The 20,361-nt window shown below is 41.3% G+C and overlaps 1 protein-coding gene across 2 annotated transcripts in view; it reads right to left on the bottom strand.

Moving 5' to 3' along the window:
• The window catches only part of BROX (BRO1 domain and CAAX motif containing), a 211,860-nt gene that overhangs the window by 91,555 nt on the left and 99,944 nt on the right, over positions 1-20,361 (bottom strand). Inside the window, exons 3-4 of one of the 2 annotated variants that reach the window (XM_078649825.1) lie at positions 6,331-6,437; positions 4,334-4,430 (exon numbers count right to left, since the gene is read on the bottom strand). In XM_078649825.1, coding sequence (XP_078505951.1) covers positions 4,334-4,430; positions 6,331-6,437 — 204 coding nt within the window. Of the gene's footprint in view, positions 1-4,333; positions 4,431-6,330; positions 6,458-20,361 lie in introns of both variants that reach the window. The other variant, XM_078649826.1, reaches the window with a different exon arrangement.

Raw genomic sequence — 20,361 nt, 5'->3', positions numbered from 1 at the left:
CAGTGCTTTTCCTTGGATTCCGATGTTTCTGAGGCGTTGTAATAGGGTGCTATGACAGACTGTGTCGAAGGCTGCGGAGAGGTCGAGGAGGATGAGGGCGACTGTGTCTCCATTGTCCAGTAGAGTTCGAATGTCGTCTGTTGCTGCGATGAGTGCGGTCTCAGTGCTGTGTTTGGCCCGGAAGCCGGACTGTGAGGGGTCGAGGGATTTGTTTGTTTCGAGGAAGGCGGCGAGCTGGTTGTTGACAGCTTTCTCGATGACTTTGGCCGGGAATGGAAGGAGCGAGATGGGGCGGTAGTTTTTGAGTTCGGTGGGGTGCGCTGTGGGTTTTTTCAGAAGGGCGCAGAGTTCGGCGTGTTTCCAGCTTTCCGGGAAGGTGGCGGAGTTGAGGGAGCAGTTGATGACGTCTCGGCGATGGGGTGCGATGATGGAGTCTGCTTTGTTGAAGATGTGGTGAGGGCATGGGTCTGTGGGGGATCCTGAGTGGATGGAGTTCATCAGGCGGATGGTGTCCTCAGTGGAGATTGGGTTCCAGTCATTAAGGATGTTCAAGGGGGGTGAAGGTACGGCAGAAGGTTGGGTGGGTTGGTCTCCGGGTTGGTTGTCGAAGCTGTTGTGGATGTCTGTGATTTTGTCGTGGAAGAACGAAGCTAGGGAGTTGCAGAGGGTTTGAGAGGGAGTGATGTCGTTGGAGTTGGCAGTGGGGTTGGTAAACTCTTTGATGATGTTGAATAATTCTTTGCTGTTGTGGGCGTTGTTGTCTAGTCGGTCTTTGAATGCGGCTTTCTTGGCAGTCCGGATCCGGGTAGCGTTTTTGAAGGCGTCCCTGGTGCTGGTGTTTGGGTCTTTTTTCCAGGCCTTCTCAAGGGAGAGACAGAGTTTCTTGGATTTCTTAAGATCATCGTTGAACCAGGGGGCGTTTTTGCTGCCTAGTTTGATTTGACGTTTTTTCAAGGGTGCTAGGTTGTCGGCGCTGTTGGTTAGCCATTGAGTGAGGTTAATGGCTGCTTGGTTGGGGTTCGAAGAGTGGGCAGGGGGGTTTTGAAGAAGCGATGAGGAGATCTGGTCGATGGTGATTTTGTTCCAGTTTCTTCGCAGAGTAGGTAGAGGATGGTTGTGGGTTGTGGTCTTATTGTAGTCAAAGTGAACGCAGCTGTGGTCCGTCCAATGGAGAACTGTGGTGTGACTGACGGAGATATGTTTGCTGGAGGTGAAGATAGGGTCGAGTGTGTGACCTGCGTAGTGAGTGGGGGTATTAACTAGTTGTTTGAGACCGAGGTTAGCGAGATTGTCCAGAAGGGTGGTGGCGTTGCTGTCGTTGCTCTTTTCTAGGTGAAAATTGAGGTCTCCCAATAGAATGTAGTCCTCGGAGGGGAGGGCGTGTGGGGTGATAAAGTCAGTGATGTCTTCACTGAATTGTGCACGGGGTCCTGGTGGCCTGTAGAGGAGGGTGCCTCGGAGTGTGGTCTTGGGGTCGGTGTGGATCTGGAAGTGAAGGTGTTCGGCGCTAGCGAGGTTGACGTCTGAGCTGTTTGAGATGCGGATGGAATTCTTGTGGACGATGGCGATGCCTCCTCCTGTTTGCTTGGTGCGGTCCTTTCGGATGATCTTGTAGCCTTACGGGATGGCAATGGTGATGTCTGGGGCTGAGGAGGCGTTCATCCATGTTTCTGTTAGGAAGGCGACGTCCGGAGAGATGGTGTTTAGTAGATTCCAAAGGTCGATGGCATGTCTGTGGACCGAGCGGGTGTTGAGCAGGATGCATTTTAGGTGGTTGGTGTCAGATCTCTGTTTGGTGTTAGCGGATGAGGAGTTGGTCTTGGTGCCGTCATACTTGCAGGAGTAGCATGTGAAGGGTCCATGGGTGTGTCCAGGAGCGGCTTGGATGCAGTTGGGGAGTCGGCCGGGGTTTAGGGCTAGGAGGGTGGGGGCGTCGTATATAATGCGGGTGGGGTGGGTGGTACGGGGGCCAGGGGGTCTAGCCCTGGGCGCGGTCCAGGCGCGGACGGGCGTAGACGGGCTTACCTTTGGCGCACCTTCGGCGTGGCCGCTGCGCGTTGGGACATGTGTCATAAATGGTGAGTGGAGGGGGGCGGAGCGTGGGAGGGGCAGCTGGGAGGCGGGATCTGGGAGGAGACACGGGCTCACACAAGTAAACACTCCACAAAATGGCAGCCCGGTACCTGAATCGAAACTGGGGCACAGCCGGAGTGCGAGTCAAGGTACAGGAGTTGCCAAAAACACTATTCAGGCTCAATTAACTTCCCCACAATCCATCTGTATATTTATTTATTTATTTATTTTTCACATTTTTAGAGCGCGATGTTACCCGGAGTTGTCCTGGCGCTAACTGATTGACCCTAGGGCGAGGGAGCATAGTGTGTAAAGAGCCAGGTCTTAAGCGCTCTTCTGAAAGATAGAAGATCTGGGGCCAGATGTAGGTGTCCAAATACCGGTCGGAAACGGCCGAAAATACCGATTTTCGGGCGTTTACGACCGGTATTTGGACATTGGTATGTAGGGGCATGAAAATTACAGAATCGGTAATTTTACCGAATCTGTAATTATATCGATTCGGTAAAATACCAAATTGGTAAAATTACCGATTTTGTAATTTCAGATGTAGGTAGCACTGTTTTCAGTGCTACAAGGGTTTAGGAATTCTTAATTTACCACCAACTAGTAGTTGGTGGTAAATTAAGAAAACCATTTAAAAAGCATTTTTTTGCTTTTTAAACAGTGCCATGTTGCAGACATACATGCCCTAAGGGCATGTATGTCAGCAACATGTGCACCTATGCACAATTGAGGGGTGCAACAGGGTGTCAAAGTGACACCCTGCCACCCTTCAATATTTCCCCCAATTACCGAATCGGTATTTACCGATTCGGTAATTGACATTGATTCCTATGGGCCTCAAGGCCCATAGGAAACAATGGCAGTTACAGACTCGGTAAATACCGATTCATTAATTACCGAATCATACCGATTCGGTAATTAATTCGGTAAATATACCTACATCCCGATTGCCAGTTCCTAAATACCGAATCGGTATGATTCGGTATTTAAGAATCAGTAATCGGGGATTACCTACATCTGGCCCCTGATGACTGTCTGAGGTTTAGTGGCAGGCTATTCCAAGCTACTGCTGCACCCAGGGAAAAGCTCCTCCCCCCCCCGCCCCCCCCAGCGCTCTTTCTTAACTCTTGGAACTGTTACCAGCGCCTGCTCACCAGACCTTAGGGATCTTGCAGGTTTGTACCAATGGAAAAGCAACTTCATACATAGGGGGCCGAGGTCATGCAGTGCCTTGAAGACCACGCAGAGTGCTTTAAAGATTATTCTCTTGCGAACTGGCAACCAATGTAGTTTCACCAGATCCTGTGCAGCCGAAGCAAACTTAGGGGTACCCGTAATCAGGCGAGCGGCTGCATTCTGCAGGATCTAGTTTGTTTAGCAAACCCTGTTGGGCATTCAGCATGAGGCCATTACAATAATCTAGGCGTGAGAGCACCAGTCCTGTTACCACTGTTTTCCTGTGTTCTACCGCCAAAAGTGGTAGAACTTTCCGAATAGTTTTAAGCATGTAATGCGTTGTTGAGGATACTGCATTGATCTGTGGTTTAAAGGACAGTGATTCGTCCATAAGTATGCCCAGATTTTTAACCTTCGCCACTGGGGAGGGAAGGGTTCCCATTTCTTCTATGTTATGCGAATCAATTCCTTTAAGAAGGCTAGAATGACTTTATAATAGAAAAAAGAGGGGGCCAACCTCACAAAGTCTGGCTACTGAAATTTGATCTCAATGAATAAAGGTAAGCTTGTGCTCGAACTATAGGTAAATACCATTGTTTACAAAAAGTGTACATGAAAAATCAGCATGGTATAAAACGTACATGCAGGTCGACTTGGTGCAATGTGCTACTAATCACCTTCGTTGATGGAGGACAGGGCGTCAAGACCCACTTGAGGCTTGGCCTATCATGAATCATGGTGCCTTCCCATTGTCAACAATAGTAAAATAATAACCTAATACACTCTGCATATCTGTATACAATAATAAGAGAGATGAAACACAAGTTGAAAGTAGAACAGGTAATACATCAAAGTGTGCAATGATAAAAAAAACACTAAATAAAAATACGAACCCCTTCCGGCAAAAAGCTATGATGAAATGTTACCATGTGATTGGTAAAAAATAATTTCACATTTCACCTGTAATAATACCAGATGAACAATTTTGATTCAAGTCTGTGGCTACGTCGTGAGCAGTTGGCACAACTGGTGCCCCAAACCAATCTAACTTGGTGATTTTGCCTACAGCGCCACCTACCTTGCAACATTTCCCTGCAAAGTATCAGTCCATTTGAAATTTTGAATAAATCGTAGTTTGTTGTCTTGAGTACCGCCGTCCAACGCAACAATGAAGCCTAGAAAATAGAGAAGGCAAATGTAGGCACAGTAAACTAGCACAGAGTAACGCTGGGCTCAACTCTAACCTATTGACTTTTGTTTCGAATTTGCTTAACCTACTCCTGGTAAATTGTTTAGCACACAGAAAAAAAGATACAATAAAATACATCCAGCAAATAGAAACTCTTGATAAAGTAGTGACAGAGGGCATATTAAGCGCGACAAAATGATCTGTCCATTCCCAATTATCAACCAACTGAGGGTAAAGATAAACCTACAAGAAGAAGATGCACAACAGGTAAAACAGGACTTGCCTCTACTGGGTCCAATGATTTCTCCTAGATAAGAGCCGACTTACATCCTAATTCGAAGAGGATGTGCACTGCATACAGCCCCCAGGACTTTCTTTATTGCCTGAATTATACCCCAATTTAAAGAGTAACAATAACAGCTGTCTGTGCCCTCCTAAATAATTCCAGGAGCAACTAATTAATCTGTGATGCTTGCAGAACAAGCTAGTTCAGAAAGCAACTTCCACATTAAAACTTTCAGAAAGCCAATACAATTTTTAAACTAAGTAGTTCTGCTCTACTGATACGAAGACATATACAGCAAATCCTGCTCAAAAATATATCCACAAACACCTAATTGTTTCAGTACTTATTGCTCTATGTTAAGCAAGCTTTCAGTTGCCTGCACAAATCACAAAAACAATCCCCTCCATTTTCACAGCTAAGAAAGTTGAGAAGAATTGGGATGAATGTATTCCTAATTCATTTTCTCTGAAACTCTATAGTTCAGTTACATTTTAGATATCGCTCATGGGCTAATGATAACAGGACCAACGCGCCATGCTCAGTTGCAAGACCCCACATACATTCAGGATTTTTCTAGGGTCCTGAATTCTTTTCAGGTCATGCAAAACTACCTAATATCCAAAGAATCTCACGGAGGAAATAGCAGTCTAGCTTGACAAAAGTGCTGCAGAGATCCAATCCTCCCAGTCACTCTGTGGAAGGGTTGGACACCCACATCAATCAGAGAGAATGAGGGATAAACGGGAGGATTGAAAAACCAGTAGGTAAACAGGTGCTTCTTCTGTATGTCAAAGAGGCCATCAGCTCAGCAGATATTTTGGATCCAAACTACAAACTAATACACGATCATCAGGTAAGGGACGTACCCACACAGTCAAGTCAGCATTTAACTATGCTGAGCCAACCCCTAGGCATACTTTGCCGTCACACATTTTACACCAACCACGGTGTGGAACTCTAGGACTCTGCGGAGCACCAGGAACTCTAAATGATATTAGACAGTACAAACAAGTACATAAATAAGTAAACCTTTTTAGGGAATTGTTAACAAAATGATGTTGCATTAAGGTTATATTATTTGATGTATGTGGCTCAACGTACCACTCTACAGATCTTATATTTACAACAGATGTACGCCTGCTCACGTTGAGCACATAACACATTAAACAATACAGAGCCATTAAAATGAAATAAGCAAACCTTGCCTAAACCCTGCTGGCATGCCACCCTAACCAGGAAATCTCGATTACATGCCACTGTATATGAGACATGTGATGTGTACTGTCTCCTCACATGTACGATCCTTCTCTGTGAAATCCACTAAACAAACTCCTGACAATGGCTAGTTCTGTACTTCTCCTTGAATCTTAAGTAGTGATACAGGAGACAGAGTGGGAGCATGGGCAGAGAAGGCCTTCCTGTTCTAACTTCGCAAACTCAAGAAAGTGCTTATACGTCACGTAGTTCCAATGTCTCTTTAAAATTCACACAAAACCATCTGAATAAAAAAATCATAAAAAGAAGCCTTAGTGAAATGAGTGTCATAGATAAAATCTAAATTATTGTTTTCACAAATAAAGTTAGTTGATAACCCTCTTACCTTGCAATAGTGAGAAGTAAGAATCTGACGCAGTTTTCATTGTTTCTGCATTACAAGTGGTGTCTGTCAACAATTCAAGCAACCGTGCTCGTGTAATTCTCAACTCACTAAAAAAGTCAAAGCAGGTCTGTAAGAAATTCAGCAAAGGGAAGATGAATATGTCAAGAAACATCTCTTTAATATCATTGTCACTGTGTTTACAGCATAAAAGCAGAATTATGCAAAAATAAAGAAATAATACCAAAGTAAAAAAGAGTAACAAAAATATATTAAGAAAAATAAAACCACATTTGTATTAAAGAAGAAAGCTAACCAAACATTCATTTTATTTTTTCTACGTTTTGTAGGGTTACAGTCGGAGACATTTTCAGAGGAACTTGGTTAGAGTTAGGGTACTGGTTGTGGCTAGGACTGGGGTTAGGATTGTGGTCTGGATTAGGATTACGTTAGGGAGAAAGGCTGTAGTTAGTGTAAGGTTTTGGGGTTTTTGTCTGTTATTTTCCTTACTCTGATGGCAGTTATAATGGTTTCTCCATATTGGTCTATGCGACTTAAAATACATTGGTCATTTTCAGAGTTCCTAAACACTTTTTCATGCATGTATGTCCCCTATTTGGCATATTTGTTATCACGAAGATCCCCTGAAAGAAATATCAGGTGTAGACCCACAAGATTCAGATCAATCTGGTAATTTTAGTAACTTCAAATATCTTCTCATGAATAATCATGTGCTCACAGTTTTCAAAATAGAAGTAATAATCTTAGGGGTTTTGAAATATGTCGAATTAAAACACCCCCTTTCAATAAGTACTCTTCAGTAGAAGCATGTCACACAGAATTAACTAGAGTCAAACAAAACCTTCTGTTGTCTTGTTTGCACCACTAGGATATGAAGCCGAAGAAATATTGGCCTGCCACATTAGACATCATACCACTGTCAAACTACAAATAGAGCAGAATTCAATAAGGTCAGAGCACTAGCCATAGAAAAGGTGTCCTTTAATTTGGAAATGGTCCTAGGGTGTATTGTTGGAGCTGCAGTATACTAACACATGGTTAATTGTTAGGATATCTCATGAAGTTGTGAATCATATTATATTACTGCAGAGAGAGCTGTGAAATTGTCCACGTGAATAATGTAGTTGTAACCAATGCATGTCATAATAGCAGGGAGAAAGCTGTACAGAAAAAATAAGCAAGGAAACGCCTACAGAGAGGAGCGGGCACAGAATGGGTTTATCCTTTTCAGTATTTCCAAACAAAGATAAATGTTCACTGCTTTATAAAGTACTTCATATAAGTAGTTTACCTGTTTCAGGTCAGGCTTCTGCAAAGACTAGCTCATGAGCTACTGGTGGCTCTCCACCTAGCTGTGAGCAGCTTTCCTGTGTGCAGCCCACCCTACTAAATTGGACACTTTTACTTGATTTAATTAATCTATGTATAACAAAATTGAGAGCGTGTATTTGATATCACAATATGTGTATTTCCAGAACTCATCAGCTGACGTTTCGAGAATAATGACTCAATTTCAATGCATATATAAAGCTGAAATTTGAGTGATCAATCATGTGGTGTTGGGCAGTCTAATTGCTATATCACAAACTTGGTGCTGATCCAGCGGCCTATAGAAAATATATCATAAACAACGCTACCCAACTTCTAAACCTGACATATTTTGGGCCTACTGAATCAGGTGGTCAGATTAAATCTATATACACATTATCTACAAACTATATACAACTTTATACATCTGCGGAAAGAATATTGTCATTAGAATAAAACCTAACCATTTAAACGACCACCATTGGCGACGTGATCTAGCTAATAGTAACCTACACTTCTGAATAACCAAGACCAGCTTGTTTGTCAAAAGTAAGATTTTATTTACTAAATTATGGTATATAAGTTGATAGTTTTATAAATGAATTTTATTAATATTGAAGCAAGCATGATTGTAAAGAAACGTGAGAAAAATACAATTTAAGCAAGTGAATCAAAATTAAAGTGAATATATAAAGTTTAGCATTTCTAAAACCTAAGTTCCTAACTGAGCTAAATAGATAGAAATTAAAGTAAAGTTCTTTGAGGATTCTTACGTGCTCCACGCAAAGTCCGACAGCACTTCACCCTCATCGGAAAGTCAGAAAGCAGCAGCCAGCCCATCCCTAGGGGCATGACTTTTTATACCTTTCTACGCTAACTAAACTACGCAAAGGAAAGTTTTCAGAAATCTTCGACGTCCCATTGGCTGAGAGTGACAAGTGACATGTCACCCACATTTCAAAAGTTCCATTTGGTCACTTTTTCTTAAGGACCATTGTCTTTTCTGTATGCAACCAGGAGCTTCCTAGGTTTGCTACAAATGTCTCATTGCTTCCAATTGACTTCCGCGGATGCCAAGTTAAGGGCTGACAAAATGTTCTTTTTCGACCTTGGCCATGTCCGACAGAATGATGATAGCACGTCAGTTTTTGCTTAGTGAACGCAGCTTTTGACGAACATTTTATTTCAGAATGGGCGTCTCGTGACTTTTGCAGAAGTAAAATTCAGCATTTTGTAGCTCGAGCAGACTAGGCCCAAAAGCAGGCAACTTATGTTTTCTAGTATAAAACAAACACAAGAAAAGTATTAATGTAAGAAATAATGTAGATTCTGTATCCACCCCAAGATTTACTAATTAATTAACCCACCCGATTAATCAAATGTTACCTAGCCAATGCAAACAAATAAAGCAGCGTTTATATCTACCAGTCTCCGTTAATCCATGAGACTTATATGCACCTAGAATAGTAGAAATGACATCACACAGACAAGGACAAGCATTGGAAATGCAATAGGTCTCGCAGCATTAGAGTTAGTGCTTTTAGAATTGTTTATGGGTTTTTTTGTAAATCTTTAGCATTTTTGTTTCCTGTAGCCAATGCTAAAGAATTAAAAAAAAAAAGCCATAAACATTTCTAAAAGCTCTAACTCAAATGCTCCGAGACCTATTGCACTGTGTGAGGGTGAGGGGTTGAGGGTGAGGGTGAGTGAGGGTGAGGGTGAGTGAGGGTGAGGGTGAGTGAGGGTGAGTGAGGGTGAGGGTGAGTGAGGGTGAGTGAGGGTGAGGGTGAGTGAGGGTGAGGGTGGGTGAGGGTGGGTGAGGGTGAGTGAGGGTGAGGTATTGAGGGTGAGTGAGGGTAGAGGGTGAGTGAGGGTGAGTGAGGGTGAGGGTGAGTGAGGGTGAGGGTGAGGGTGAGTGAGGGTGAGGGTGGGTGAGGGTGAGTGAGGGATTGAGGGTGAGTGAGGGTGAGTGAGGGTGAGGGTGAGTGAGGGTGAGGGTGGGTGAGGGTGAGTGAGGGTGAGGTATTGAGGGTGAGTGGGGGTAGAGGGTGAGTGAGGGTGAGGGTGAGTGAGGGTGAGGGTGAGTGAGGGTGAGGGTGAGTGAGGGTGGGTGAGGGTGAGTGAGGGTAGAGGGTGAGTGAGGGTGAGAGTGAGGGTGAGTGAGGGTGAGGGTGAGTGAGGGTGAGGGTGAGGGTGGGTGAGGGTGAGTGAGGGATTGAGGGTGAGTGAGGGTAGAGGGTGAGAGAGGGTGAGGGTGAGTGAGCTATTGAGGGTGAGTGAGGGTAGAGGGTGAGAGAGGGTGAGGGTGAGTGAGTGTGAGGTGATCTTCTAGGTATGTATGTGCAAAGACTCAAAGACCTACGCATCATTTGTGCCTGCCATGCCAGTAATCTTGTAGTCCACACCTTGCCTTGCCTTCTGCCGCCACATTGCTTGTTGGAGTTCATGTTTTAATGAGGAATTGTTTCTAGTACAGTGTGGGTGAGTGGGGTGAACAACAAGCTAATTTTACAGCTACAGTTTCTGCACTAACATAGCTTTTCTGCTTTTGTAGTGCAACTCTCCAAAATAGCGAGTGCATCGCAAACTCAATTTTGCTGCAAAACTACAGTGCTGTAACAATTAACGTCTGTTCTTTGTTGTGAAAACACACTTCTGTGCTCCAGTCAGTATTTTTGTGTGTCAAATGACTCAATATCTTTCAGAAGTGAAAGGTGGGGGGGCTTCCGAACGTCATTTTAAAACTCAGTTTGGGCCGGGTCTACACTATACTAGTCTGCCAACTTGAACTCACATTAAGCAGGACGCTTCCAAACTCACTACATGTGGCGTCATACAAAGTAAATAACTGCATTTGGTCCTGTGGGGGGTAGGGGCAGTCTACAACAGCCTGCGTAACCTTTTTTTTCCAAATTAAATTCCACGTGACCACGCCCCGGCACACGCACCGCAAGAGTCATTTCCGCCAGAGTTCAGCACGACGTGGAGGCGGGCACTGTTCTTGGAGCAGCAGCAGTATTTAGCAGGCCTCTTATAAAGGCAGTGCCACCAGTAAAGTAAACCTGTGAGTAAAAATGAAAAACCAAACCATTCTACGCAATTGTATATTAGCGTTATTTTCTCCTCAAGCGAAAGGATCGGAGACACGACAGTCTAAGAGCATTTGTCGTGTGCTAGTGCACTGCAGTCCTGCTGGCCATTTAATTCCATGGAGCCAGGCGGCTGCATCGCTGTCGTGGGGCTCTGTGGATCAGCTCGCCCTTTTCGACCAGCTCGGCTGAGCTGACGGTGGTGCGGTTCTGTATGGGATGTCGGACATTGGAGCATTTTGTGCAGACTCGTCCCAGTCTGGAGCAGCCGCCTTCTCTTTTGTCAGTGTGCTCTGGCCTTTGCTGGTTGACTTATGACGGGTGGATTTGATAGCCTGGTGATGGCACATGCGTGTTGTTCGGGTTTACGTTCAGAGTTGTGTGTTGGCGGCTGCTGTTTGTACGAGGTAATTGCCATTGTGGTGCTCCGTTGGGGGTCACAGCATTCCTTTTGGTGGTGCGTGCTGGGGGGCGGGTGTTTGCTCTGCCATTTCGAGTGAAGTGATGCATTGATTGTCAGCATTGGGGCGCTTGAGCTCGGCGAGGCTCACGTGTACTGTGCCGCAATTGTATATTAGCGTTATTTTCTCCTCAAGCGAAAGGATCGGAGACACGGCAGGTAAAATAAACAACAAGAAATGCCAGTAACAGACGGAAAAACAGCGATGTAACTGTAAGCATCAGTGCGTTCAAAAGCAGAAAGATAAAAGCGCAGTTACAAATGGTCATATACGTATCTTCAAATACACACGCATACCTACACAATATTTTGTTCCGTCCAAAAAACAACATAAACGTGATATTGCAGAGGGGCTACTTTTATCAGACGCACTCGTATTACACAAAAATCGCGCTACGAGGTAACTTCGAGCGCTGTGAGGTAACCAGATGGGCGGGAGTAAAGACAACATGGAAAATGCGAGGGGTAGAGGGGTACTGGGGTAAAAACACAAACAGGAGGGTGCGGGAAGAAATTGAACGGGGACAACGGGCGGTGGGGGTCTGGAAAGGCAACACAAACTACCAAGGGGAGAGGGCCGTAGCAAAGTGAACACGGATAACGGGAAGGAGCAAAGAAAACGGGGACAGATAGCGCAACTGGAAAGTTACAATGCAAGCTGAGGCATGATGCAATTTAGCTGTGACCTGGAAGCATTTTAAAGGTCTTAAAAGTGCAAGCAGCAGCTCTAAAATACAAGACGGAGGGAAGAGAGGGGAGGGGGGAGGAGAAATGCGACACGGCGGGAAGGGGAGGGGGCGGAGCGGGTACAATAAACAAGACGGAGGGAAGAGAGGGGAGGGGGGAGGAGAAGTGCGACAGGGGAAATGCGAGACGGCGGGAAGGGGAGGGGGCGGAGCGGGTACAATAAACAAGACGGAGGGAAGAGAGGGGAGGGGGGAGGAGAAGTGCGACAGGGGAAATGCGAGACGGCGGGAAGGGGAGGGGGCGGAGCGGGTAAACAAAGACGGACGTGCACGCGCTTTTAAGCTCAATGCGCATGCGCATTGAGCTTAAAAGTCACGGGCACTGCAAGGAATCGCCACGATTCCTTGCAGTGTGGATAAAGAGCGGATAAGTCCCAATACTCTCGCCTTGCTCGATGCGCATGCGCATCGACAGGCGAGACCTGAAAAGCAAAACAAGCACATGCTTCTTTTAAGTTTGCAGCAGTTAGTAATGACAAAAACGAAAACAATAAATTATTTTATTATTTTGCACGAACAAAAAGATGCAACAATTATGCACGTTTATGAGCACACATGTTAGTCCCCCCAGGTGTAAAGTTTAATCTAAGTTGTATTAGCACGACAAATCACAAATCATTAATATTATTATTCATGTTATGGAAATGTGACTTCACGAGTTTAAACAAAATTTTGTTTTCAATCTCGCTCCATCAACTCCCTCATCTGGTGATTAACAAATCACCACACCAGCACTCAAAATTTTGATAATTTAAATTTCTAAGAAATCGATTCAAATTCATTTGTATCAGTAAACCTAAAAGTCTGTTTCTGCATAATCTTTGGAATTAGCATAACGCTCTCTATGTAACTCCTGTAATTCGATCTCTCTTTCTTCTTCTTTTCTAAGTTTATAGATTCTTTTCTTTTCTTTCAACTGTTTCTTTCTTTTATGTAACAAACAACCTATTTTTGTCAAAATAAAAATGAATACTATTATAATCAAAGGTGCCAGAATCTTGCCAAGAATTGAACTTCCGATATTATGAAACCAATTTTTAATTGCTTGAAACCTTTTTGAAAGTTTCCCTGTAAAATCATCTTCTTCTAAAGGAATTATCTCTGAATGCATTTGTGTAATATTCTTAATATACATTTCAATATTCTTACTTTCATCAGGTATATATGTACAACAATGTTGTACATGTAAAATGCCACAGACTCCTCCCTCTTTTGCTAGGAGTATGTCTAAAGCAAGGCGATCTTGAATTACCATAGATCTAATTGCAATAACTTCAACATTTACTAATTGAAACCCATCAGCTGTGTCAGTTGATAATCTATCAACTATAGTGGATAATTTTCTAATTCTCCCTGCATTTAAGGTTATACCAACAAAAGGTATTACAGCTTGAAAAATATCTCCCAGAACTTCAGTAAAAGTTTCTCTTTTAACTCTATTTACATAATTATGAATTTTAAACAATCCTTCTGAATCTCTGTCAACATGAAACACTTTAGGAAAAACAATTCCCACATAACAAGTTCCATACCAGTGGTCTGGAAGGTTGTAGTAGGCTTTGTCACCACAAACAAAATAAATCCCAGGAAAGATAGGATCTTTTCCACCTTTGAATCCCCAACCTCCCAAAATCTGATAAGTATCTTCACAGTTACTTGCACCTACAAAGTAATTATCAAAAAGTGTATTATCTCTTCTAATGCAAAGCTTTCCACTAACTGGTTTGTCTATGTGAATTGCAATATTTTCAAGCATTTTGCCATTTAACTTCTCATCCTCTTTCTGCCAGAAACTTGACTTAGTCTGCTTGACTAATTCATTCCTCTTATAAATTGCTCTTCTCTCCTCAACCATATTCAAAAATTTCTTTCCTTCAGCACTTAATTTGCAAGTTAAATTATTTTTATAAGCATACTCATAAGTAAGTTCGTTAGTAACAAGGAAAAATTCTCTCATTTGCTTTGCTTTCTTATGCTTATTTAAAGCATTATCAATCTTAATATTTGCAAAAATTTCATCATAATTTGAATAGTAATATTCTAAACGTCCAGTTTGATAAAATAAACTAGTTAACACACTACATGTTACAGCATAAGTGAGAGGAAGCATATTATATGTTACTCCCTCAGAAACAGAAGCAGGTAACTTAACGCAGACGTAGCAGTCTTTTGCATCCATTACCTTAACATATTCACTCAATAGCTTTGTGAATGTATTACTTGAAAAATCACCAATTGATTTATCTTGATGAATGTTAGGCTGATGATCAATAACTTTTGCAGACGCACTATGTTTAGTTTGGCTAACCAGAGCTTTGCTTGTTATGTTAACTTTGTGTAATTCTCTATTCATCTCCAAAGGGATAATCACAGCTAAAACCAACCAGAGCAGAATTAAAATGAGCAGACACACCAGAGTCATCTTACAGCATCTTTTAAAAACAGAACACTTTGAAGTGCTCTCCTTAACATAAGGCATTTTTGGTTAATTTTAGCCTCAAAAATAAAAATAAATTTTAAAATTCTAAATATATTTACACCCCCCTTTTAAAATATATATATATATATTTATTTATTTTTTAAAACCCTAAACAAAATTTCTTCGACCTTATGTCATACATAAGTTTTCTTCAACTAAACAGTTTTTCTTCGACCTTGTGTCAACTAACAAATTTTCTTCAGCCTTTTGCCAATTTAATATTTCTGTATTTCAATCATTGTCACTAATTTCTTGGATTTCGTTTTCTTCTTCACTACTATCATATATGTCAATAACAGGTGGAATTACTAAGTAAGTCCACTCAGGAGACTTGTATTTTTGGTTTGGTCTTACTATTCTCTTCCCTTTTCTCGATATTACTTCAATTTTTCTTCCAACTCCAACTTCTTTTCCAGGACTCTTTTGACTACTGATTTCTTCAACTTGTTCTTTTGGTTTCTTGATCAATCTAACTCTCAATCTTCCACCAGGCCAGTAGTCTGCTTTTCTCACGTACTTCTTCTTTGGTTCAGAATTATTTGATTCTGACTTCCAAGTCCTTTTCTTTCTGTTTTCACTTTCACCATCCACGTCACTTTCTTCAGTTTCGTAGTCTGAAATTTCAATTGACTCAGGAACTTCTCTATTCGGCAATTTCACTCCTTCAGGAACTTCACTTTGTCTTCCATCACTGGTACTCGGTAATTCGTCTTCCTCCTCTTCCTCAATTACCCCCAACTTCCCAGATTTCGGATTTCTGTTCCTTACTTCAGAGTTTGTTCTCTGCCTTTCGATACTCTCCTGGTCTGAAACTTCTTTTTGTTCTGCTTCTTTGTCTTCGATAGAGACAACCGAATCCTCAGTTATCTTTCCTTTTAACAGATTCTCTTCACCTTCAGAATCTATTTCAATGATTTCTAAGTCTTTTCTTGTCAAATTTCCATTCACTGGTACAGTTTCCAGATGTCGACTTTCTTGTCGATCTTCAGAATCTGGAATTATTTCACCTTCTGTTTCGCCTTCTGCTTCAGAATCAGAATCATCTGTGGTATCACTTTCAACATCAGAACTCTCAGGAGTTGGTACTGGAATAGTATGACTAGGATGAATCCAGCGTTTCAATCCTCTGCACTTTACAGCATTAGTAGTGATCAAAATTATCTGCCTAGGTTTCTGCCATCTAGGAGCTAGGCAATTCCTTCTCCGATGTACTTTTGTTCTGACCCAATCGCCAGGTCTCAGATCATGTGTCAAAACCTTTTCATCTGATTGTGCTTCAGTTCCCACCTGATTAGACACAGAAGTTACCATATCAGATAACCTTTTACAGTAATCCAAAATAGCACTGTCATTTATGCTCAACAGTTTACCTACAGGTACAAAAGCTTGCCTCATAACTCTTCCCATTAAAATTTCATGAGGACTCAAACCTGTCTTTTTATCTGGTGTACTTCTTAATGACATCAAAACAAGTGGAAGAGCATCAGTCCACTTTACACCTGTTTCAAGACACATTTTTCCAATTCTGTTTTTAATTGTTCCATTTATTTGTTCAACCACTCCTGATGCCTCTGGTCTGTATGCACAGTGTATTTTCTGCTCAATGCTCAAAGCTTCGCAAATTAACTTCATTAGTTTGTTATCAAAATGGCTTCCTCCATCACTCTCAATAGTGACTGGAAAACCGTACCTTGGGATGATTTCTCTGAGCATTAGTTTTGCTACTGTAATTGAATCACAATGTCGTGTAGGGAAAGCCTCTACCCATCTTGAAAATAAGCAAACAATTACAAGCACATATTTCAAACAATTGTGTAAGGGCATTTCAATGAAATCCATTTGTAACCTGGTAAAGGGACCACCCTCTCGACCAATTATTCCTGTCCCCACCACTGATTTTCTGTTTGGATTCATTTGTTGGCATGACAAACACCTTTGACAAAAAGATTCTGCAATAGTTCTAAACTTAGTATTGAACCATGTTTCTCTGAAAAGTCTAACCATAGAATCTCTTCCCAGATGTGCTGGACTATGATATAATCTGGCCATGTCAGCAATCAAGCAATTTGGTAAGACTACTCTGCCATCTTTGTAAACCCACACTCCATCTTCTTCACGTGGTCTACAATCTGATCTTAACCACAAGTCTTTTTCTTCATCTTCTGCTTCATTTTGTAAATCTCTAATCTCATGCCATGTTTCTACAACTGTTGTTAGCATTAATGAATTTGAATCAGTTTCTTTACTCCTCTCCCGATTGTAAGAATAATTTTTTCTTGCGCAGTATTTAGCTGTTTCATCTGCGAAGGCATTTCCCTTGGAAATATAATCAATTCCTCTAGTGTGCGCTGCACACTTAACAATGGCGATTTCTTTTGGCAATTGAATTGCTTCAATTAATCTCCTAATGAAAACTGCGTTTTTAATTGGTGATCCTGCTGATGTCATGTATCCTCTCTGTGACCAAAGTTGTCCATAATCATGCACAACTCCGTATCCATACTGACTATCAGTAATGATGGTAACTCTTATATCCTTTGATATTTCACATGCACGAATTAAAGCAATTAATTCAGCCACTTGTGCTGAACGAACTCCTTCAAGACATGATGCTTCTTCAACATCTGCGACTGTACAAACTGAATATGAAGCTTTTAAGACACCTCCTTCGGATCTTAAGCATGACCCATCTACAAAGTAGACAAAATCCGATTCAGACAAAGGTCTGTCTTTGATGTCTTTTCTTGGTTTAGTGCAGAATTCCATGACATCTAAACATTCATGTTCTGTTTCAATGTCATCAACAATTTCAGAATCAGGCAGTAATGTAGAAGGATTCAGATTTAAACATCTTGAAATCGAAACATTATCTGCTCCTAGTATGATTTTCTCATACTTTGTCAATCTGCTACTTGTTAAATGTTGAGTCTTACCTCTTGTCAGTAATATTTCTACTGAATGAGGCACAAAAACTTTCACAGGAAATCCCATAATGATCCCCTCACTTTGTTCGAGGCTGATACTTGTAGCTGCAACTGCTTTTAAGCAACCTGGTAATGCTTTTGCAATTGGATCTAGAACTGCAGAGAAGTATGCAATAGGTTTCTTTAAATTTCCATGTCTCTGAATTAACACAGATAATGCACATCCTTCTCTCTCACTACAATATAGTTCGAAATCTTTCTCATAATTTGGCATACCTAAAGCAGGAGCTTGGCATAAGCTCTTTTTCAAGTTCTCAAAAGAATCCATCTCAGCATCATTGAGAATAATTGGATCTTTTACATCTGACTTTGTCAGTCTTTGTAGTGGTTTTGCAATTACTGAAAATCCACTTATCCATTGTCGACAGTAACCAACCATTCCCAAGAACATTCTGACCTGTCTTTGTGTTCTTGGTGGTAACATTGCTTGAATCATTTTTATTCTCTCTATTGTTACTTGTCTTTTTCCCTTTGCAATTCTGTGACCAAGATATTTTACTTCTTGTTTGCAAAACTGTAGTTTTGCTGGGGACACTTTATGTCCTTCTTCTGCAAGGCGATTTAACAGAATTATTGTGTCTGTCACACAATTTTCTCTTGTCTTTGCAGCTATTAACAAATCATCAATATACTGCACTAGCGTAGACCTACCAGGTAAGTCTAGGTCTTCTAATGATCTTTTTAATAATTCATTAAAGATTGAAGGACTTTCTGTATAGCCCTGAGGGATTCTTGACCATCCGAGGGTCTTACCTTGGAATCTGAAAGCAAATATTTCATAACTGTCTGGATGTAAGGGAACAGTAAAGAATGCATTGCAAAGGTCAATGACTGTATACCATTCAGCATCATGTGGAACCTGGAATAGAATTACTGCTGGATTTGGAACTACAGGACAACATGGAACGACAATTTGATTAACCTTTCTCAAATCTTGTACGATTCTAAATGTTCCGTTAGACTTTTTAACTCCCATAATTGGTGAATTACAAGGACTACTCTCCATTTCTTTTAATACACCTTGCTTGATTAATTTTTCAATTATAGGTGTAATACCTTCAATTGTTTCTGTTTTCATTTTATATTGTGGAATGTTTGGAAATTCTATTCCCTGTTTCAATGTAATTTTTACTGGATCTACGTTTTTCATCAGACCCATCTCATTTCCAGTAAAATCCCATATTTCAGATTTCACTGTTTCCTTGAGTTCTTCAGGTAAATCCTTTTCTTCAAATGCAGGAAACAATTTTGTTTCTTCTGCTTCCATCATCATCATTGTCATTCTGTATAAACCATCTTCCTCCATTGTTTGTAACTCAACTCCATCAGGAGAACAATATATTCTACAATTCATTTTACATAGGATGTCTCTGCCCAATAGATTCACTGGACTACTATTACAAACCACAAATCTGTGTTTGTCTCTGTAATTTCCAATTTCAACTGGTACTGGATCAGTTAAGTCAGTTTTAATTTGTTGATTACTTACTCCGACAACTTGGATGGTATCCCCAGAGAGAGGTAGGTTTTCAATTTCCACTGATCTAACAGTAGAACGGGTAGCACCAGTGTCCACTAGAAAAGTGATGTCTACATCATTAACTTTCCCGTTTACAAAAGGACCTGACTGGTCAACCTCAAGAGTGGCTCCAACAACACACTCTTCCTCCTCTCTCGGGCACCGTCAGCAATAATCATCAGAATCGCTGTCTTGACTTTCTGTTAATAAAAACTGTTGTGAAGCATTTTGCATTTGAACCCTTTGTTGCTTTTGCTGTTTTTGTTGTTTTATTACCTGTTCACTTCCCTGAAATCCCACGTTTGGATTATATTTTTGAACTCCCCCACAATTCGGAAAAGGTGGTTGTGGCAATTGGTCTTGACGATTATTCACCTGTTGCTGTTGCTGTTGTTGTAATTGTCGCTGAATATTAAATTCGTTTAACCCCTGTTGCATCTGTAGCTGTCGCTGCAGGTCAACACCATTCTGCATCTGTGGATTCAATAAGGGATTCTTTAGGTTTTTAGGAGGATGAGGACACTCGTCTCTCCAATGTCCAATTTCGCCACAATTAAAACAAGGTAATCTTTGTTTCAACTCCTCAATCTTTGGGCTAAATTTCTTTGGGAAATTATTATTTTTAAACTTTCCTTGTATCTGGTTTGTATTTCCAGTTTGAACAAAATTAGTGTTCTTATTACCCATGCTGGCAATCTGTTGCTCAGCCACCTTTACCTGAGCCCACATGGCTTTCTCCTTGAGCTTCTTCTGTTTTACTTCTATTTCATCGCTGCAATATTTAGCCTTTCTTAGTATATCATCTACAGATAGTGATTGCCATCCGACAATGCTATTTCTGATCATTTCTCCAATTTCAGGTTTTAGTCCATAAACAAATCTATAGACAAAATGGCTCATGTCTTTTTCGTCTAGTTTTTCATAACCACTGTATTGTTTAAAGATTAACAGTAGTCTTTCATAAAAAGAATGAACTGATTCTTTTGTTTCCTGTTCTGTCCTTTCTATTTTAACCCAATCGACTTCTTTGGGTGGAATTTTGTTTTTCATCCAAACAATTACTTTTTCATAAAAATCCATTACAAGTGGATTTGGAGCACCTGTTTCTTTAATTCGCTCAGGTTCTGTTTTTGGCCAACTAATCGATATCTTGCATTCTGTCCAAAGATCTGATGGAACGACAATATCAAAAAATCCATCCAAATCAATCCACAGAACCTTTGACACTTTGATAAATCTATCGACTTGCCTGTACCACTCAACTGGTTTTTCCCTCAATTTCGGAAAGTCATTTGTAAATAACAGAATGTCCTGTCTCGACCAAGGGACATGAACATATCCTCCACCTGCAATTTCTCTCATTGGAAATTGTTTTGACAATTTTTCCAATCTTTCATCTTCCTTCTTTTTCGTCCATTTTACTCTCCA

This window comes from Lissotriton helveticus, chromosome 6, assembly GCF_964261635.1.
Source record: "Lissotriton helveticus chromosome 6, aLisHel1.1, whole genome shotgun sequence".
Taxonomy (NCBI): Eukaryota; Metazoa; Chordata; class Amphibia; order Caudata; family Salamandridae; genus Lissotriton; species Lissotriton helveticus.
This window is presented reverse-complemented; position numbering and strand designations above follow the sequence as displayed.